The following is a 22374-nucleotide window of genomic DNA, read 5'->3' as shown; positions in this document are numbered from 1 at the left end:
GAGTTTTCTGGAGCATTTTGACACCATTTTTGGTCCTTCAAAAAATTTGGCCCAGAAATTTCAAAATGTTTAAACTTTCTTATCTAGGTGAATTTAGACCTAAAAACAACTTTAATGTACCAATCGAGTTTTCTAGAGCATTTGACACCATTTTTGGGCCTTCAAAAATGTTGGCCCAGAAATTTCAAAATGTTTCAACTTTCTTATCTAGGTGAATTTAGACCTAAAACAACTTCAATGTACCGATCGAGTATTCTAGAGCATTTTGACACCATTTTTGGTCCTCCAAAATTTGTAGAGACAGTCTATAAGCATATGACAATGGCGAATGTATGCTCGCTGACCGTACAGAGGTCAGTCACAGGCTAATGTCATTAGCCTCAGTCGGATGTCCTTCAGCCCACTATGCATTTAAAAACTATTAAACAGGTGGGAATACAATGGCCATCCGTGGCTGTGGATTCAACCTACTATGGCATTTTCTGCCATGAAGATATCGGGCCGATGACACTGTGTGGCATATCAAAATTCGGAACAGGTGTATGAGCCCAGGCTTGGAGCAGTAACCAATGGTTAATTACTAACGTGCACTACGACAGCGAATACTGTCATAGACGTATATATTCGAGGACAACTGGAAGTAGGCAAAAATTTTAATTTGCATAAAACAAAAATGGCCGCTAAATGTAGGGCTGAAATTACCATGATTACAAGTTGAGTGAGCCTGGGTAAAAACCATACCATCTTCTCATTATTAGCATTTAAAAAAAGTATCTAATTTGAACTACCGATGTACAGTTCTTGAGTTATAAGTATATAGAGGTCGTCAAATGTTACACAGGGGCAAATAATAAAAAAAAATGCTCCGATTATGATCAAATTGTTCTGCTTGGAAAAACATTTTAACCAAAGAATAGTTTGCCATATCTCAGGAAGAACAATTTGAGACCACTTTGATCAAAATTGGAGCATTTTTCATATTGATGGAGGCCAACAGTTAACATATGCCTAACTCAAGAACTGTACATCGAAGATAGGTCAAACTAGACCTTTTCTGAATCTTAATACATTGATATGGGTATATCCAGAATCGACCAATTTTGGAATTTGAGCCCTGCATAAGCAGCCATTTTTGTTTTATGCAAATTAGCATTTCTCCTATTCCCCCCCTTTTTTTTGGGCATTTTTTGGATATGTTGTTAGGGATGTCTTTTAGAGATATATTTACAACAAAACATTGATCTAGTTCAAACGTAAAGTAGTAGTTATAAAAAGAAAAAACACGACGGAAAAAGAAAGTACACAGCAAAAAAATGTCGGGTTATGTAGAGGGTAGTCCCCCCCCCTATTAAACGTTTTAATAACATCATGAGAAACTTGAACTACGCCAAATAATGATATAAAGGGCATTGGCTCTAAAAAAAGTTATGCCTTGTTATGTAAATCAGGTAATTTCACGCTCCGTGGCCTTTATGCTGGATCTCGGAGCTTGTTCCTTTGTTATGTTAAATCCTTTCCCTATTTTCTGTGCACAAGGTCCCCTTATACATGTGAATGAACATTAAAAGAGTGTATCGCAAGAGTATATCGTGCGGAGTAAATATCACATACTCAGGGAATGCAAGTTCAGAAAATATTTTTGAAAGTTTGATGCAAAACTTTCTGACATAATGTTATGAAATTGACAAATATTCTGTAAATCTGTTTGCCAAAATATCTTTTACAATAACATTTTGACAGCATTTTAAAAATGTTATTGCGGTGGGTTTTTATTATATCTAAAACGTATTTAATGGTTTCATGACCTTTATTCGCTGTCGTAGTGCACGTTAGAATATGGCCGCTGCTAGGTTAACTAGATCACGCTTTTTTTTTACGAACCACTGATCGAAATGATCACATCACAAAGCCTATGGCATATCAAAATTCGGAACAGGTGTATGAGCCCAGGCTTGGAGCAGTAACCAATGGTTACTAACGTGCACTACGACAGCGAATATAGACCGACATTTAAATGTTGTTAAAACGCTTTGACCAAAACCATAACGCATTTATAACTCGTTCACCAAAGTTTTACAGAAAGTTTATGTTTGCTGGATATAATACTTTTAATACATACAACACGATCAGAAAAGAAGGCTTTCCGTTCAATTTAAATAACGGGCGTTTTCCAAAATCAAATTGTTATATTTTTGTTTGCTTATTATGGTAAAGAAATATACTACAACTTTTTAACACGATGTTTAAGCTTAAGTTCTAGCGCTCTATAGTAATGCCTCTATATTATATTCTACGACATAATACTATACATGTATTTTCTATAATAATGTTCTGATTTGTGATATAGACATTGCATTATACATAATTATAAATTGTAATTATTGCTAAAATAAAAAAAAATGTCATCGCAACAGAATTTAAGTATATCATATATTCTACATTATATAGTGCACGATAAAATATATCATATAGGTTTATATTGTCCCAATGTTAAGGGGGTACTACACCCTAGCCAATTTTTTGCTTATTTTTGCGTTTTTCTCAAAAATTATAGCGCATTGGTGACAAGTAAGATATGTATATTATAGGGCAAGGACTACAACTGCTGCACTGAAAATTCAGCAACTCAATGCAAGTAGTTATTGATTTATTGATCAAATATTGGTTTCCCTCATTTGTGACTGTAACTCCACAACTGTTGTCTGTGCTGAAATAAAATTTCCAGTGTAGCAGTTGTAGTCCTTGCCCCTATAATATACATATCTTACTTGTCACCAATGCTCTATAATGTTTGAGAAAAATGCAAAAATAGGCACAAAAATTGGGCAGGGGTGTAGTACCCCTTAAATATAACGTTCTTCTTAATATGGTGTGACGTTTTAGGGAAGACTCAAAGAACTCATTCTTCAAAGCTCGGCTAGACAGTTCGTTGTTGATTTGATACACATTAAAATACACTCCCCACGACTAACAAAAAGTGCACCCCTTTCCGAAAAGCAAACATGATGGAAGTATTATGCATCTCTCTTAAATGGAAAGATTGGGGTGAGGGAAAAGTCCAAATTAAGATTGAGAAATCAGACTTAAAGATGGAAAATTCAAACTGAATTCCATTACATTTTCAATCTAATTTTAGACTTTTCCTTCAACACAATCTTTAAGATTGATTTTTCAATCTTTGGTTTTAAGAGAGTGCCTTCTCCTGTTTAATGCATCTTTGTTTGATGAAGTATTAATATACATTTCCATCCACAAAAAAGCAGCAATACATATGTTTTTCTTTGTAATTTAGCCTACATGAAGTTATGTTCGTTTTTGCCTAACATTGACCCGTGCTCCTGCCATATCATCCCCGAATTTATTAGTCGCTACACAATGATAAAATCCTTCATCTTCCTCTTCAAGTTCAATGATTTGCAGAAACGTTGTGTGCTCAAACTTGTCCGGTCCCCCACTGGTGTGTACGGTAAATCGCATATTGTCGCCTGGCAAGCATGAATCAACGCCCTCTTTTCTCCATTCAATTGTCGGATCTGGGAAGGAGACTATTTCACAATGCAACACAATTCTTTCTCCGGTGGAGTTAGTTCTAGATTTTGGAGGTGTCACTACTTTTGGAGCTGTGGGTAAAGAAAATAAATTGAAAATATGTGGTTAAAAAGAGATTTTTGATAATAGTTTTCTTCATATATTATGTGTATAAAATAATGAAACATAAAACTGAGCTCAAAAAGAAACTTTTTCACAACTTGTGAATCACAATGTCATATCTTAAAATCCTCGTAACCAAAATTACATCCAGGATTACTTCAATACTCAACTCAAAACACATCTCACAGCAGTTGTCCAACTGACACAACAGCAAAAGCACTGACACGGAACAGCTTCCCGGACCATTTTCACAGCCCAAATGATTTGGCACCCAGCACAAGAAATCTGTGAGAATGCATACAAGATCCTGGCACAGATGATGAAACGGTGCTGCTTTTTTCTTTTCACGCACTTTCTTCAAGAAACAGGTCTTGTTTCACACTATTCCACTTACTCTTTGGAAATTATCACCTGTGCGGATCCTGTACTCATTATCACAGATTTCTTTTGCTGGGTGCCAAATATTGGGCTGTGAATGTGGTCCAGGAGGCTGTTCCATGTTAGTACATTTTGCTGTTGTGTCAGTTGGATAACTGCTTGGTTACTAACATGTGTTTAGAGTATTGAAGTAAACGTGTGTAATTTTGGTTCATTTTGATGGACAGGATTTTAAGATATGACCTTGTGAAAAATTTTAAGTTTCTTTTTGAGCTCAGTTTAGTTCTAAAAAAATACGAGTTACTTCGAGTCAGTTCACTGTATAAGCATGGAAATCTATGCTTTAAGTCACCGTCACAAAACTATAATTTTATTACCTAGCTGGGGGGTTTACACCCCCCCCCAGCTAGGTACTGTAATGCTATCCGTTCTTTCTTCTGGCAACAAATTGCACATTTTTTGCTCTAGCTCAGACATGCTTTGACCGATTTTGACCTAACTTGAGCACAACCATCATTGACCACGACCATACACGTCACCTGACTTTTAGTAGGTTAAAGGTTACAGAAGGGTCAAATAGGCTAAAAATGTGATTTCAGCTAAAAATTCTTCTTCTCCTACATGTAACATTCTACAATGACGTCACTTGACCATAAGCATCGGCTATACCCAGTGCCCATAGTGAGTAAACAGAATTGGGTTCAAAGGTCATTAAGGGGCATTACAGGTATATAACCAAATACCTTCAAAATGCTTCTTCTACCACAAATTACATAGCACAATGACGTCACTTGCACATATGCATCAACTATACCCAGTGCCTATAACTTGTACACATAATTGGGGTCAAAGGTCATTAAAGGGGTAAAATCTTACAATTGCATTATCTGGACATATGTAAGGGATATGTGGCTCAAACTCATTGACAACAAATCTCATGACCAGGGGAAATTTTACAGGGGTCAGGTCATAGGTCACGCAGAGGTCAAATCTTAGAAATGCATTTTCTGGAAATCTGTAAGGGGTATGGGGCTTTAACTTGGTGACAACCAACTTCATGACCTGAGGAAAATTTTGATGCATTTGCAGGGGTCAGGTCAAAGGTCATCTTAGGTCAAATCTTAGAATTTCATTATCTGGACATCTGTAAGGGGTTCAAAGCTCAAACTCGGTGGAACAATTTGAAGGGGTCAGGTCAAAGGTCATCCGGGGCTAAATCTTAGAGTTGCGTTATCTGGACATCTGTAAGAGGTATAGGACTCACTCTCGGTGACAACAAACCTGGTGACCAGGGGAACATTATTGAACATCTTGCAAGGGGTCAAAGGTCATCTGGGGTCAAATCTTAGAATTGCGTGACAACAAACTTGATGACCAGGGAAAATTTTTGGAACATTTTGCAGGGGTCAGGTCAAAGGTCATCTGGGGTCAAATCTTAGAATTGCATTTTCTGGACATCTGTAAGGAGCACGGGACTCAAACTCGGTGACAACAAACCTCATGACCAGGGAAATATTTTTGGAACATTTTGCAGGGGTCAGATACCTCCACAACACCAACAAGCCCCAGCTAGGTTTGTGGTCTATGACCACCATTTGCCACTAGTTCCTCTTCTATTATCACTGATTATGTTCTATCTGTTAAAACAGATGCAACATAACGTTTATGATCTGATAGTGACAATGAATAAGTAAATTAGACTTGCGACTGAAAATAAACTATGCTAATTTTACTTTTCCCCATATATTGCTTCTTGTTATAAAATGATGTTCTGGTATATGAGAGGATGCGAAATTCTTACGCCTTTACGTGTTTATGCTTGTCTAACTATTCAAAATTAATCTCCTGTGAAGTGATTTTAAATCCTAAATACAGTTACATGGGCGTAAGCGCTAAGGCGTAAGAAATCGCAACCTCTCTATCATTAAATATGTTAACTTTAAGTAACTTTATCCTGCATGTACTCGTAACTTTAGAAAGTACTAACACAGAGAAAGTTTTTAAAACGACAGCTGTCGCCTGTAGGAAAACAGATAAACCAGAAGTCTAAATCTTTATTTATATTTACATGACCAATTCTTAAACACTACCAAATTTTTGTGCGAGATCTCATTCTCTTTATACCAAAATTTCAACTTGGGTCACGGTTTTGGTCAAATCGACACGGGTGATCTAAACTGCCAATGGATATTGGTCAATTTTCAAGCCATTTGCGGATATTTTCGTTCAAGCATGGTATTAGTGGTGGACCTTTGACGTATTTTAAGGGACATTTTGCTTAAGGGTAAAGGCAAATTGGTCGAGGTCGAAAGGGTAATCTATATAAATGGAAATTATCTACTTATCGAAAAATGTGAAACTTTTACACATAAATATTGCACAGCCAGCTCCAAAGGATTCGGCATTTGGGCGGTAAGGCAGTTTCAGCATAGCAATAGTCTGATAATTATTTTCTGCCAAAACAACCTTTAATCATTATTGTCAATGAATATTGTCAGTTTAAGGGACCGTTCATAAACACTTGTTAAGGGGGGGGGGCTGATGAAAAACGGGGGGGCTTAAAAGTTTTGACCCTCCTAAAGGGGGGCACTGGAAGATTGACAAAAATATTCCGGGGAAAATTGAGTTTATATGCTTTTCTATGGGGGTTAACCCATAATTTTGATGTCAAAAAGGGGGGCCCTGAAATTTTTGAGATCTGAAAAGGGGGCCCCCCGAAAAAATTTTGCGATGAAATTTTGTTTGCATCAGGCCCCCAAACAAGTGTTTGTGAACGGTCCCTAAGTTTGCTACATGTTAAAATGTTCCCGATACAATGTGATGAAAGTTTATGTGACTCGGGATGTGACTCTAAGATAAAAAAAAAAGTTTATGTGACTCGGCACACATTGCGTGGGTTATCGTGACGTTATGTGTTTTCAAAACTGAACATTTGAAATATAAATATTTCCATACAAATATTTATACATTGGAGATAAATGTTTCAACAAGTAACACACAATGTGCTAAATCAAAATGGTAATGCACGTCCTGCATGTAACAGTGATTCTTTGTAAATGTTGAAAGTATCAATCTTATTCCATATCATATTAAAAACATAATTTAGCGTCTTTAGTCTTTAACCTATTAAACTTTGATATTTTGAAAAATAGCTACGTCGACATGTAAGTTCAGTGAACAACATTAGTGAACATTATAATTTTATATTTTACAACTTAGCATCTCTGAATTACATGTTACAGTTTGAATAGTTTTGTTACAAATGCCTTTGCGATAAAAAACAACAACAACAACAACAACAACAAAAAAAAACTGGCACATTTGGTATTAAAGGAAGGTGACCTGATATATTTGGAAAATCAAATTCTTTAAAACTTATGTATAACATAAACTGTTGTCCCTTTCAAGCATTCATGCAAAAAGATCATGTAAATGTTCATTGTAAATGCGACTTCTTCATGGAATTACTGACATTTAATACAGCGTAAAACTGGTAGTCTACGGTGTTTTAATGATAATCATCATGATCATGTAATAAATTGACATCAAATAAAAGATCCTATTTTTCTCATTAACATATTGAAATTAGGAGTTCCAAATCGGTGTATTTCCGAAGATATCATCAAAAAACTGCTGAATTAGTCAAAAAATGTGGTACCACATTTGAGACTAATTCGGCAGTTTTTTGCCGATTTCTTTGTTAATATACCGATTTGGAACGCCCAATTTCAATATGTTAATGAGAAAAATATGAGCTTTCACCTGATACCAAAATCTGCATTTTGATAGGGTAAAGTTGGAGATCCCCGGATGAGGCTGTCAATCAGGTCACCCACCTAAGTACAATACGATTGGGATCTCTGATCTCTCCCCCTCTCTCGATTAATTCTGGCCATAAATGTTCTATTCACATGCACATTGAGACTGCCAAGAAGATTGCATCTCGCATCTACATAATACTCCCAATGATTCACTTCTATTCCCAGTTTTGCCTATTTTTACCGTGATCAAACCAGTTTGATTTGAATTGATTTGATTATACTCTCGTTTCATATTAGATTTGTAAGTACGATTCTTGTGGGTAGTATAAAAGGTCACGGCAAATAAAAAGTTCAAGAAATATAAAGCCAAATCAGAAGGGGGCATTACTGAGTAGGCCTATGACGAATGCTTAAATTGGTAGAAAATATTATGATATAACCTCAAAATTGTACTTTGGGGGTTGAAATCAGTTTGAAGATGGATGATAGAAACCGAGCGGTTTCAATCCCCTTCTGATGTGAAAGTTTCATTTAACAAGTGAATAAAATAACATTTTCACGAACTTGCCACAATTTTCACTGATTGTTGCGAGATGTAACATTGCGATCGATGAGGGCGGTAGACGAGACAAAAAAGGAGAAAATGTGTTATAATTACTAGTATAATGTAATGAATGGTTGAACGCAAAATGTCAAGTTTAATGAGCGATTTCTGTTCGACTTCGAATTAACAAATGGGAAGGAATCTAAAAGGACATTTACTACCATCATTATACAATAATCAATATGACATACCCTGGCTGCTAGCCAGAGAATTCATGTAAAGTTGTAAACATTTAACTCAAACGTGTTTTTACATCAGAAATTAACTTTCTTTAATATAAACCATCTGTAGCAGTTTCTGATCAGCAACTGGAACACTAAAGATGATGAACAAAATGTCAAATTATACGAGGGGCAAGCTCCATGTTTGTGTATGAATTTCGCACTTCCATCGTACGTGACACAATTTTCTTAATATTCAACTTTCAAACAGGGTGTCTCTGAAGGAACTGTATTGTAGGAAACTTAATTGTTTGGGTATTTTAACGCAACAACTATACATAACTAAATACTTGGTGTGGTTAAGGAATAAATCAGCAATCACATACTTTTTGAATTTTGACAATTGACCATACTGTTCTTGAAATAAGATATCTCAATTCACAGATGTATAGTCATCTGTAAGTTGCTGTTCAGTGCTCGCTTTAAACTTTGCAAAATTAATACTTTAAAAGCATGGATCAAAAAATAGGTAAGTCACGACCTCCATTTCTATTCCAGAACCACATCAAATTTAGTCAACATACCTGATGATATTATGGCACAAGGGGGAATAAAAACAAAATAGTGGTAAGTGACGTTTTGTATGTTTCTATTAAAAGTGTTCCCTTCCCCAGTTTTGTGATTCTCCCAATCGATTCAATGCGTGGGAGTAAACCTAGGGGTGAATTCCGTCCTTTATAAAGCCATTAAGTTGTTACTGCATCTTGCTGGGATATTACTGTAATACGTGCTTTTATTTGAGTTTCTTGCCTCAGACAACAACTTTCCACAGAGTTTTTACATCTCAAAAGTGCTGTACATGCATAAAGTATTGTTCGAACAATTATAAGATAAGTGGCGGTCGGAAGTTTATGTCATCAAAATATTTGCACGAATTTCATATGGAATTCAAGGTCATCTTGAATATTATTGTTATCTTTGTTCTTCCTTGTTGTTCTAGATTGGGTTCTGCTTTGCATAGCAAACATGTCAGATAGTTCATTCTAATCAGTATCTTTCCAAATGTGCTTAACAATTAACGGCCATTTGGCAATCGTAACAATTATTACCAAAATGTTGTTGATATGTTAGATTTGTTAGATAACGCCTTTGTTGTTCAACTGTGCAGTTAGTAATCATTTTGATAACTGTTGTTTTATTTTTGTTTTCAAATATACTTCTTTACCAATGCACCCCTATTGGTCGACAATGTTACTGTAATTCTTGATACAATAGTTTAATTCAAGTTTCTGATTTACAATTTGTAACTCGCACACAAAGACAAATCATGCGTAACGGTTTTTGCAATCGGCCGTTGTAATTTCATTCACGGTACACTGATCAAAAGTACATGTACTTTTGTTTCCTCACCAGTGCTCACTAAGTTCACTGATCATGCTGATACAAATAGTAGCAGACCATGGCTCAAATAGCTGTCAATCATTTATCACTACCTATTGTTTTGGAAGAAGTCTCAGGGTACATCGCTTCTGCTTAGAATAATTATGTGTATCACAAGCATTGCCCTACATTTCTTTTGTTATACATATCAAAACATTCAATGGGTGTAAGCCTATATTTTCAACACATTTGCCAAAAATAATAATCCCTGGATTTGTTTTGTTCAGTGCAGTAGCACAAGGTTTTGAGGTTATGTGAAAGTTTTCATCCGCGGATAAAACTTCGGGCTATTGTTTGGAGTGGGCCTCTTACAAATTTTTGACTAAATTAGTCAATTGACAACAAGAAGGAAACGAGTTACGAATTGTTGTCCAAATATTTGATAATTCTGAATAGGAAACACAGAATGAGTTGATCAGGTCTTACGCAGATGAAACGCACATTCAATGGATTTACCAATTACAAAAAAACAACCAAATACCAAATAAAACACTTTCACTTTAATCAAACTATTGTATCTTTCGGGTCTGTAACAAGGCGCCACCACAATAATGCCACACTATTAAAAAGCACAATTTTCAAATTTGAAAACCACACCTCAGTTTGATGCGTACATTTTTGTGCGAACAAAGACGTGACTTTTTCACAGATTTTGGTAAAGATATGAATATTGCCAATGTCCAGCTTGTATAGCCCAATGCAAAATCGAAACCATATGAGCGACACCCAATAGGGGCGTATGCCGTCATTATGTTATTTCGATGTGGTATTATATGATACAAAATAACCAGTTTTTTTTAAAATATTACCAAGAATGCCTCATTCATGTTTGTACTACTTTGATAAATTTTAATATCGGTTTTTAATACATGTATTTTGATATAACTTTTCAAAAGTGTGGCTATGTTTTCACCTGTTCAACGTATTCGCAGACCCTTTCCCACAAGGTGTAAACGGAAAATGCTACTGAGCGGTGGACTAATTGAACAGCTGATGCATGTCCCATCTAATACAACCTGCTGAACTTGACTTTGAAGGCGTTACTGTTGCACCAATTATGAACTAATCATGAAGTAATTGTTTCATTTAAACTTAAGCTCTTTGTTCTGTTGTAAAAAAGGTTAAGAATACGCTATAAGGGGTTGTTACCTTAGGAAAACGTATGCAAACTATGCAGGTTAATATGGACAATATGCAGGGAATAATTCGATTTTTAGGCACTTCTAATGTTATTCTGAGGCTCATTTTACTTGGGGAGCAAGCCAAAATACGCTATATCCGTGGGTATCTTTCATACATTCCACTTTACTTACTATGGACCAGCTCTTTTTACTGGTATTTGACACCCAAATCTTTTCAGAATTATTTACAGGTACATGTTGTGATTATTATGATAGTTAGGTAAATTATGCGCATTAATGTCAACTGTCATTAAATGATGAGTACTTGTGATACAAAACTTGCAAACAACATTAGTCATACATTACAACTTTTGTTAGGAAGTCCAAATGCTTTTGCCTACAAATACAATACAATGATACAATGATATTTGACACCCAAATCGTTTATTTATATGTACATGTTGTAGTTATTGTGATAGTTCGGTGTTAATGTCAACTGTCATTAAAAGATGAGTACCTGTGATACAAACATTGTAGCTACTTGTACACATGAAGTATGATTAAGACCTGTGAAACTGGACATTGTAAATAAAGCGCATCAATAAATGCAACCAAAAGATAATCTTCACTATGCTCGCTATTGTTTTCTTATTTCATATTTTATTTTTGTGTGGCAATTTGAATCCAACCCGTAGGACGATTATGTGTTAATTTGGATTACAACTTAGGGTAATAACATACAACAGATCTTAAGCATAACATTATTATTGTTAAGGTGCATGGGCCAATCAATCTAATTAATAAATAGCCCAATTAGTGTAATTAACCTTTGACGAGAAACAGCCATAAAACTGCGTACATTGCGCAAAGTTAGCTATTCTTATTATTATTCAGTCATGGCGGTGGACCAAACAGAAAACATAATGTATCATTTGTTGCCGAAAGCACTTGGACTTCCTAACTGAGTCATACTGTATATGCACAAGTTTTGTATCACAGGTACTCATCATTTAATGACAGTTGACATTAATGCACATCATTTACCTAACTATCATAATAATCACAACATGTACCTGTAAATAATTCTGAAACGATTCGGGTGTCAAGTACCAGTAAAAAGAGCTGGTCCATAATAAGGAAAGTAGAATGTATGAAAAGATACCCACTGGTATAGCGTATTTTTATTTGCCTTCCCAAGACGGATAAGATTTCAACAGCTGTCTTGTGTCTATGTTATCCATCAGGGAATATATTACCTATTATATATTTTGCAGGTAAGGGGGTGAATTCCTATCCATGTAGGATAAGGTATAAGTTGTACACACATCAGCCGCCAGTGTGTCACAAAAAACTTGGAGTCTAATATCAAAGCTATCGCACAAGTCAGCAACCAAAACTAATATTAATTTGTACTAATTAAAAACGCATTTTCAATGCACTTCAATGTGGCTGTGTTTTTTTCCTTTAAATTGTAAATTCTGTTAACCAATGCTACCTTACTGCTTGTTATCTAGATAGAAAAGGTATGTAGAGGGTTAATGCTTCCTGGGATTCAACTTCAAGGGACATACCCCCAAAGTTGTATTCGCGTTTATTAAGCTACTGTTTCTAGATACAGCTGTTTTGTTATTTGGTAGATTTCACTTAAGATGCTTAAGAGTCAAGTTGACTTGAGAGGAAACAAACATCGATCTTGACCAATATTTTTCAACAGATATTAGCATTTTAACCGAGATATCATAGCCGGTGCTTCTCAATTTAGTACCTTACTATAAGAATCCTTGGGGTCTTAGGATTGTTTATGTCATAACTTGCGTAACAAAATACAGGATGTGCAAAACTGTCTCTTAAAATTGATATAATGAAGAAAAATAATCAAAGGACCCGGGCAAATGACCAACCTCACAGAGCATTCATTCTAACTCTGTACAATGGTACACCCTGTAAAGTTAAAGCGTGTACCTGAAGCTCTTTGGTGTATTTCTTTCACTCTTATCAAAATAAAGGATTTGATTGGAATCCTAGCTAATCCTGAGAGATGCGAAATATGGTATTCAAAACAAGATGCTCTTTCAAACATCGCATACCTCATATGGTTGTACCTTGTGCATCACAGTGTGCACATTTTGTATTTTAACTTAATAACTTTCAATAATTGTTCCCATGCATATATAGCAGCATGTCATAATAGATTACGGGGATTTCTGGAAGTCTTTTACTTATACATCAAGAATGAACTTGGGGTCTTAGGTATTTAAAACCAAATTAACTATAGCCTCAGACTTCGCCAAGTTTGTGGGGGCCTAGCCCGACACATCATGGCCCTATTGGTTCCTTCTTCGCATGACGGAGAAGGCCAGTGGAAATCGTAGTGACGGAGGTGTGAGTACCTCGGGCTAGTGGGGGCCGCGAGCCAGTCTGCGGCTACCTCAATCGTAGAATTGATTTTGTGTTAAAAACATGGGTTAAATGGACCCTTGCCTACAGAGTATCATAGTGGGCTGCCCCCTTTTATACCCACACATTTACACCTTATCTATCCTACATGTGATTGCTTATAAAATGGTGGCTTTGAAAAGAGCCGTTTGGGCAGGTGCCCCTTTCCTAATGAAGATTCGGTAAGTCTTCAAGCGGACCGCCCCGTGTCAACTGAGTAGGGCCTAGTCAACATTAAGAAATACATTATAACGAGTACGTTTAGGTCCCCGCTTGAATTAATAGTTAATGTCGCACCACCACCTTTCAATGTTAACATCTATTTCTGGCAATACACATGACATTACATGATATAGATTGCAGCTTTTAATTTTTTGTTAGTATTTGATGACTTATTCTTCCAACAGACTCGGCAAAGCATTATTTAGATTGACTCTGGCGCACCCTGTTTATCTGTGTCTCATTCTAACTATAGGTTTCCAAATACAAATTGGATTACAACCGTAAACTACTGAAAAATATTTAACGTAATATGCATCGCTTACCTCCTGGACACCGGCCTCTTGAAGCCTCTGTTATCACCTTACTCTTCGTGGCTATATTCTTCTCTCTTAGATGGCAAATATTATCATAGGTTTTCCCATTGGTTCCGCAGACCATCTCATCATCGTCACAGAAACATACACTTTCTGGTTGAGATCCCGGGTTCACATCAAAGTTAGTCTTACAAGTTAAGCCTTCACCACATACTCCATACGTGTGTTGATATGGAAAGTAACGTCCGGGTATGATTTGTGATTTAATGGTTTGTAAATCGCAGTATGACATTTCTCCATTTCCACAAACTTTACAACACGCGCATGGATCGTTGGTATCGGGCACTAATCCATGCGCGCACTCATCTGCTAACGGTTGCGGACAAGTCCAGATGCGCGTTTCACAGTTACATTGTACAGCTTCTGTTGAAACTGGTGATTCGTTATCTGTCCGCTGCTGGGTGGACACGCGCGCAACAGCTGTAAAGCTAACGAAAGCAATAAAAAGTGATATTAATCCCATGATTGTTTAAAAGTTGTTCAAATCTGAAGCAAATTCACACAAATCCGTATAAGTAGGAACAGAATGTTCCAAATACTACTGTCATTCCATTGCCGTATGGTTTGACCAACATTAACAAACCAATTGTTCTATTTTAGCATATAGCTTTGTAATACATCCGGTATGTGTGCTAGCTACACCCACAGCTCCCGGCTGAAACAGCGCTTTGACGCATCGAAAAACTTTTTTCTCGAGACGTAGTGTTTGGGTTTCATCTGTTTACGGCTGCAATAAGCAACTTAACTCTGCAGCCATTCTAAACTCGTTACTAAACCCGTAGGACATCGACCTTTAAGGTCGTGATGAATCCCTAGTTCCCGGATGATGATAAGGATGATTGAAAATAATACTGACACAAGAGGCGAACCATAACAGAAGGTGGTATTGGACACCAGTTCGTTAATGAGATGTAAAAACGAGAACAAAATGGTTTTGATTATTGAAAGATATATTATGTTAAACAATCTGCGGGACAAAAGGACGAAATGTCTGTTGCCATTTCGTTATTACGTGTCATTCTCTCAACATTAATTTTTCACAGACAAAATGCGGGTGACCCGATTGACGCCCATTCCCCAATCAAATTTGAGTTCTAGGTATCTGAAGAAAGTTCGTTATTTTTTACATTAACACTGTACAGGCTTTAGAAGCTTTTAGATATTTTTTTTTTAGTCCTGAGGAGATATGTGACCGTTCACGGCGAATGAGCCGTAAATTCCTCCCCCGGTCAATTTTGTTTTATTTCATGTTTAACAAATATACATCATAAGCTTTAAAATGGTATATCATTTGACTTCAAACGATACCCAGAAGCGGGGTTATAGTTTGTTAAACTTTGCTCCTTCAACGACATTGAATACGACATTCGTACACATTTTACGCTGTAACTCAGAATACAATTTAGGGAATTTACGGCTCATTCGTGCTGTACGGTCACATATGGTATGTCTCCTTTAGTCTGATATGCACAAAAACAATAGCGTCTTTATGTTGCCAACTTGTGTTGTTGTTGCAAGTCCCCGCAAGTATGTGGACATACCTTTCACATTTATTCTTGATTCATAATTTTCTGTTTCAGTCTTCATGTTTTAATGATAGTAAGTTTACTGATTACCAACACTTGGTATTTAAGTATGAAACACACACCAAATTGCGTGCGTGTGGCGTTGCAATGTATATTAATAATGTTGATGTTGTTCTTAAATTTCAGCGATCAAATAAACAAATTCTTAACACACTCCGGTACTATGGCTCTTGTTGTATTGACAATGGAAGATCCAACCAATAAACCTCTCCTGTAACAAATCTGGAAGGTACATGTGTATTATTAAAAGGTCTACATAGTAAGCTAAAGTAATTCACTTTGGTTTCGCTTAATCGCTTATAACAAGTCATTGTATCAAATTCAAATATGGTTCCAGTTATCTGCAGAAGCGTTTATTGTCAAGTAGTAAAATTGAATTAGAGTAATTGGGCCATAGATTTCTGAGTTCATGCTGCTTAAAGAAATTCTATATATCGGAATTGTGTCACCTCTAATGCAATGGTCACTTGGATAGAATATCCATTTGAGATGGCATAAACCGAAACACTTTTATTGGTTGGACTCAAGGCCGATGTACAGGTAACAGAAAAATGCGAGTACAAAATACAGATATGAATATGATTAATATGAATGTACATGCAATTACAAGAATAAAGCTGTTTCATTTCTACGATCTGATCTTTGGTGTTGAATACTATTTATAGAAACCACAAACTCTCAGAAGTCGAACGCATTATTTACATTAATAATATTTTTGTTCAAATGCCCGTCGTCTAAACCAACGTGATGCCTGTGAATCACATAAGTAGTTCAATGTTTTCATATCATACTGTGATTTCGTCCAATCACATTTGATTGAGTCAAACCTTTTCACAGTTATTAGTTTCAGGGTCTGTGGTTTCAGGTGCTTTCAACAGTTACGACTGTTACGTGTTTCTCGTCAAATGTAAGCTAATGTATTACATTTTTTTTGTTCCAAAGCAAAACATATAAAATGTGTTCCTTCTCATTTAATTAAAAATACATTTTCACAGCTGGTCGTTTAAAATGATATTGGACATCCATTGCTTTGTGTCAATTTTATTATTGTTTCTTAATTTTATACTACAGTAACTTAGTAAGACAGTACGCTTCCCGTTATCACAACTGCCCTTTTCCCATCTCATTTCAAATGCCTTTCCCTTTGATGAGAGGTGTACGTATTCTTCACTAAGGGATTATAATTATGAAAATGTGACGACTAATCTTTGGTACTGGTAGACATAATTATCCAACATTTCAGGGTTGCATTTGTATACTTCCGAAGGTCATTGTGTGGGTTCGATTCCCGGACTGAAACACAATAAGAATGGTATGGGTTCTATAAAAAAGATTTCAATGCTTGATATAAAAATGTCATTTTTCTTTGATTTTTCTCGCGAAGGGAAAAACTTCTTTGGGTTTTGATTTACATGTATTATTGCCCTTACTCAAGAATTGTCTAGACTAAGAGATATGGAAATATGTACTGCGATTATCGACTACGTTGATTATAAGATCAATGTATTAATATTAAGTAATAAGCACATTGCAGTTTTAATTGGCCATAACTGGGAAAATGTGGCTCCTGCTATCCCACCGTCAATACAATATATTGGGCTGCAACATGTTTGTATATCTGCACGTATTGGTAAGTTATTTACTAAACGAGCACAGACCTTTTCTGAGAGCGCAAATCATTCTAACGTGTTGTCTAAGGGATTCGTATGTGCTTGTAGATGAAGTTTTACGGTGTATGTGGCTAAGCCAAGAAATTTCAAGGCCATCCTGGTGAATCAGTGTTTTCAGCATGATATGTAAAATTCTTCGTCTTAAAAAAATTAACATTCTGCAATCCAGGAAAAAAAGGTTGGCACACTTTGCCTGTCTTTTGGTATATCTCTCCCAATTCAATGTTGGATCAAGCCAGGTTGTCAATAGGTCCGTGAGACCATCCAACATTGAAAGATGAGGAGTGGGGAAGGGTCCGGGGGAAGGGTGAGATATAGGGGGGAGTCTGTACTTCACATATGTGATGCGATCAAGCAAATTCAGTCGGAACTCGGAAATATTGATTTTTAGATATAGCCAAACAAAGGAAATATTTCCTTTTGTTTTGGAAACTCTTTAATTACTCATATCTTTTGAACTGGTTGTTCAATTGCAGTGGCGTTTTCTGCAAAATCCAGCTTTGTAAATACTTTTTACTATCCTGTAAGAAACTGAAAATTTATTATTGCCGAGTTCCGACTGATTTTGCTTGATCGCATCACATATATTGCATGCAATGTTTCACTCGCCTCTCCAATTTTGATAGGGCACGCATTTCCATTGTTTAGTGCAAGTGTGCCAACTATTTTTTTCCTGGATTGTGGTAGTACCAGCTATACAATTTCATATTCATATAGCAAAATAGGTATACATAGTCTAAATAATTTGGAATGAGTTTGATCATGTACTTTTTTTAGCCTAAAAACTAAAGATTACAGATACTTTGTTTTTATCCTACTCGTGACTACAGAAATAATTTGGAAATGTTTTGTCACTATTAAATTGGAATATTCTCTATTTCCCCAACTGTAAACTTTGTCCTCCGGTTTATTTTGAGTGTGTTCAACTCTCCATGTAAGGGTAGCCTATATTATTTGCGATATTTTCAAAGCAAAACAACCCCAAAATGGGTTCTGTTGCAATTAGTCCTACTTGTATAAGTTGCGAAAAAAAAAGATTAGTTTTCAGGTATACCGCTTGTTAAAAATGATAACATTTTCTTGGTTACTGTCTACTGAGATACGAATTCTTCTGCCTTTATTCTGCCACAAGGACGAGCACTCACGCACCGAGCATCCCTGGCGGACATTTTCATGGTAAAATAGTAATTCAATTCCCCAAAATGCACAAAAATCAGTGTTGTAGTCGAGGACCTCATGTCCGAGGCCAAGGCCAAGGCCAAGGACTTGGTGTCCGAGGCCAAGGCCAAGGCCAAGGACATGGTGTCCGAGGCCAAGGACAACCCTCCGAGGCCAAGGACTTTTGTCTCCGAGGCCAAGGCCAAGGACCAAGGACTTTCATAATAATGAACCATACTAAACCACGCCCAATCGGGGGGGGGGGTCATATTGTCGTCAACATAAGGCAATTTTATAGACCACTTGACATGAATGTTTATCAACAAAGGCGAGGGATTGGTCTTTCGATATGCTCGAACGAACCGCTTCACTGTTCAATGGCTTTTTGTGCTATCTGAAATGTGGTGGGAGATTTAAAATACACATGCCCTGAGCAAACTACGATGCGCATGCACACTGCAGGGCAAAGAACAATGGAAAGTGCCATAATGCATGCGAATACTGCCGGGCAATGACGTCACATGTTAAGTGGTCTATATGCACTTTAATAACGCTGCACTGAACTCTTTATCCTAGTTTCAACCAACAAAACCCAACTTGTTCATTATATCGATTTGTTTCTTAGTCTTAGAGAACAACCCAAAAGTTTGATGAAGTCCTATAAACGGAAGTCCTTTCGCTAGAACGCTAACCCCCTCCACCCTCCCCTCTAACGCAAGTGTCAATTATCAAAAACTCAACCTGTATGCATAGGATACAGTGCCATCGCTATGGTGGATGGGGTGCGACAATGCTAGGATATTTTCTTCGTACCTTTTTGGCACGAAAAAAATAATAATTAGGACTTGCTTGATTTTCAAATAAAAAAGAATCAGCTGCTTACAAACAATGACAAAATTAACTTACAAATTACAGGTTGCGAGTACTCTACACTATATTGATTTTAAATCATTTTGAAGCAACCACTGTAAAATTTCAATATTGTAGGCCTACTTCAGAAAATACTGAAATTTTATATTAAATCCTTAAAGATCAACTTTGACCGATGTTTTAACGACTTTTTATATATTGTTATGACGCTATTTGCTTTCCATAGCTAATTTAAATATATATCGCTCCGCGGCTCCGTCTCCTCAATTACCCCGGCCTATTATTCGGGGCAGTTGTCAGCCAGCCATAGCCGGAGAATGAACTAAGAATGTTTCGCTCATCTATTATATTATTGTGATCACTTTGTTGATGAGAAATTAAAGTTTATTTGTGAAGTTATATTTTGCTCTCCGTTTGTTTCTGTTGAGTCTTTCCCCGTCTCAGATGGAAGATCTACTGGCCATGTATTTGGTTTATTTTCTAGTAATCAGATAACTGGTTAGTGGATCTTCACATCAATTCTGAGTCATAATAAATGGTGCAGAATCCAATCTTTTCCGGTACCAAGCAAGCTGTGACTGGCTGTCAGCTGCCCCTGGTGGGAAAAACCAACCCCCAGGTAAGTTAATTTGGTATTATTATTTATAGCAATATTGAATTGATTCATATGTATATATATTATGTGATATTTTTGATAGATTAAGTGAAATACGCTTCTCGTGATTTCCCGCCAAAGTTGTTTTATGGCGCGAAGAATTTTGTTGCGTGTTTTCTGTTTTCGGCCATTTTGTGAATAATATTGCAGCGTGATATTCTTGTATTGATACAATGTATATTAATGGCGAAAAGTAAATGTGATTATGGCTCCTATAGGCATACAAGTTGCCCTAGGCATGCACCGAGGCATACCAATTGCTGACTCAGAGCAGCCAGAGAAGGTAATCCATAGTACAGAATATAATGATCTTCTCCGACTCAGTCATGAAATAGTGAAATTAGTGGATACAAGTAGTAGGGCAATAGTGAATACAGTGAGAGTAGTACACGAAAACGTAGGACGTACAAACAATTGTTTTGGCGAGGTCAATGAAAGGATATTGTCCAATGAGAGGTACATTGAATCTATTGAACAAAATGTAAATGATCGATGTCATGCACCTGTAAACAGTAATAGCTGTATTGATCAGAGTCCGTATACGTGTAGAGAGGTTAATGACCGTAATATGAAATGTTACATATGTAATACACTAGGTCATAGCTACAGACAGTGTCCTGAAAAGGAAGATGTGTATAATCGGGGTCGTAGTAACTGTTGTTATCCAACTGATGAACAGGTAAAACATGCACAAACTGTACAGAAATTTGTTTCAAATAGTTGTAATGTAAACAGTGTGACTGACCAAACGCGTCAAAAGAGCAGTAATTCTCCGTGTAATTCAGCCCAAGTTCCGCGCAATGGAAAATTTGATTCAAATTTTGCCGCGTCTGAATGCGATAGTGATAACGTTGAAACAGATTTTGATGAAGAAGTTTATATTTCTGTCACTATTGGTAGCCAAAACATTGACTGTTTAATTGACACTGGCTGTACAATGAATCTAATCGATCATGAGTACTGGCATTCTTTGGAATTGTCACACCAAATTGCAGTGTCAAGACCGCGATTAAAAGCCCGTACCGCAAACAAATCTGTGTTGCAAATCAGTGGTTTTGTTGTTGTTCCGTTGTTTATCGAAGGTTCAAAATTTCTCGTGCCAATGTATATTGCTCGAAATCTTAGTCAGGAAATCATGTTGGGAAAAAGATTCCTAAAACAGCATAAGGCCAGATTAGATTTTAACACACAGAAATTGCGATTGTTTAAGAAAAGTAATTTGCGTGTAATTGAAAGGCAAGAAATTCCGCCTCATTCACAATCAGTGGTGCGTGCGAGGTTATCGAATAATCTTCCAAAAGGCACAATAGGATTATGTCAGGGAGGACGGAGAGTCACTGCTTTAGGAGTATTGATTGCCAATACAGTATCAAGTGTTCAACCTATTGCTAACAAATCTAGTTGTAGTACTCAATTACTTGTGTTAAACACTAGCAATGAACCAATTGTGTTGTATCCTAGAACAAAACTTGGTACATTTACACTTGTAAATAACAGTGAAATCATTCATTTTACCGATATAGATGACTCTGTAGTAGATGAAGTACCTGTATCGTCAGTCCATGTAAAGGCACAGAATTCGCCAGATCCTAAGGTACGTGAAGTTCTTTCTCAGGTCAATTTCAATGATTCTCATTTAACTGATACCGATTCTGATATGTTATCTGATCTTATATCTGAGTATGTAGACGTTTTTCAAACCAAAGATAGTCCTAGAGGAAGATATACGAAAATTGAGCATGTCATAAGAACTGGTAATCATCCGCCAATCAAATGTCGTCCTTATAGACAACCTCCTCATGTGCAAGCTGAAATACGTAAACAAGTCAATCAGATGTTAGAAGATGGTTTAATCAGAGAATCCACCAGTAGTTGGAGTTTTCCTGTTGTAATGATTCCTAAACCTGATGGTACACTAAGATTCTGTTGTGATATGAGATTATGTAACCAAATTGTGGAAAAGAATAATTTTCCTCTACCTCACATAGATGATGCATTAGATAGCTTAGGCGCAGGAACACCAAATTATTTTTCCACACTAGATTTAGCGTCAGGTTATTACCAAATTGGACTTGAAGAAAGCTCAAAACAAAAGAGTGCTTTCATTACACAAGATGGTTTGTATGAGTTTAATGTAATGCCAATGGGGTGTACAAATTCTCCAGCCACGTTTCAAAGAGTTATGCAAGAAGTGTTCAGAGGTTTAAATTGGAAATTTGTATTAATATATCTTGATGATGTAATAGTGTTTTCCAATTCTTTTAATGAACATGTAGATCATTTGAGA

At 36.5% G+C, this 22374-nt stretch overlaps 1 protein-coding gene across 1 annotated transcript; it reads right to left on the bottom strand.

The window, feature by feature from the left end:
* Window positions 1-3287: 3287 nt before the first annotated feature.
* LOC140149800 (insulin-like growth factor-binding protein-related protein 1) lies at window positions 3288-14958 on the bottom strand. The gene is made up of 2 exons (XM_072171845.1): window positions 14098-14958; window positions 3288-3620 (listed from the first exon to the last, which is right to left on the bottom strand). Exons 1-2 carry the CDS (start codon window positions 14609-14611, stop codon window positions 3304-3306), a joined length of 831 nt encoding a protein of 276 aa, XP_072027946.1. The 5' UTR covers window positions 14612-14958; the 3' UTR covers window positions 3288-3303.
* Window positions 14959-22374: the final 7416 nt, after the last annotated feature.

Source organism: Amphiura filiformis, chromosome 1 (assembly GCF_039555335.1).
Source record: "Amphiura filiformis chromosome 1, Afil_fr2py, whole genome shotgun sequence".
Taxonomy (NCBI): Eukaryota; Metazoa; Echinodermata; class Ophiuroidea; order Amphilepidida; family Amphiuridae; genus Amphiura; species Amphiura filiformis.
Note: the sequence above shows the minus strand (reverse complement) of the source record. Positions and strands in the feature narration are given on the sequence as shown.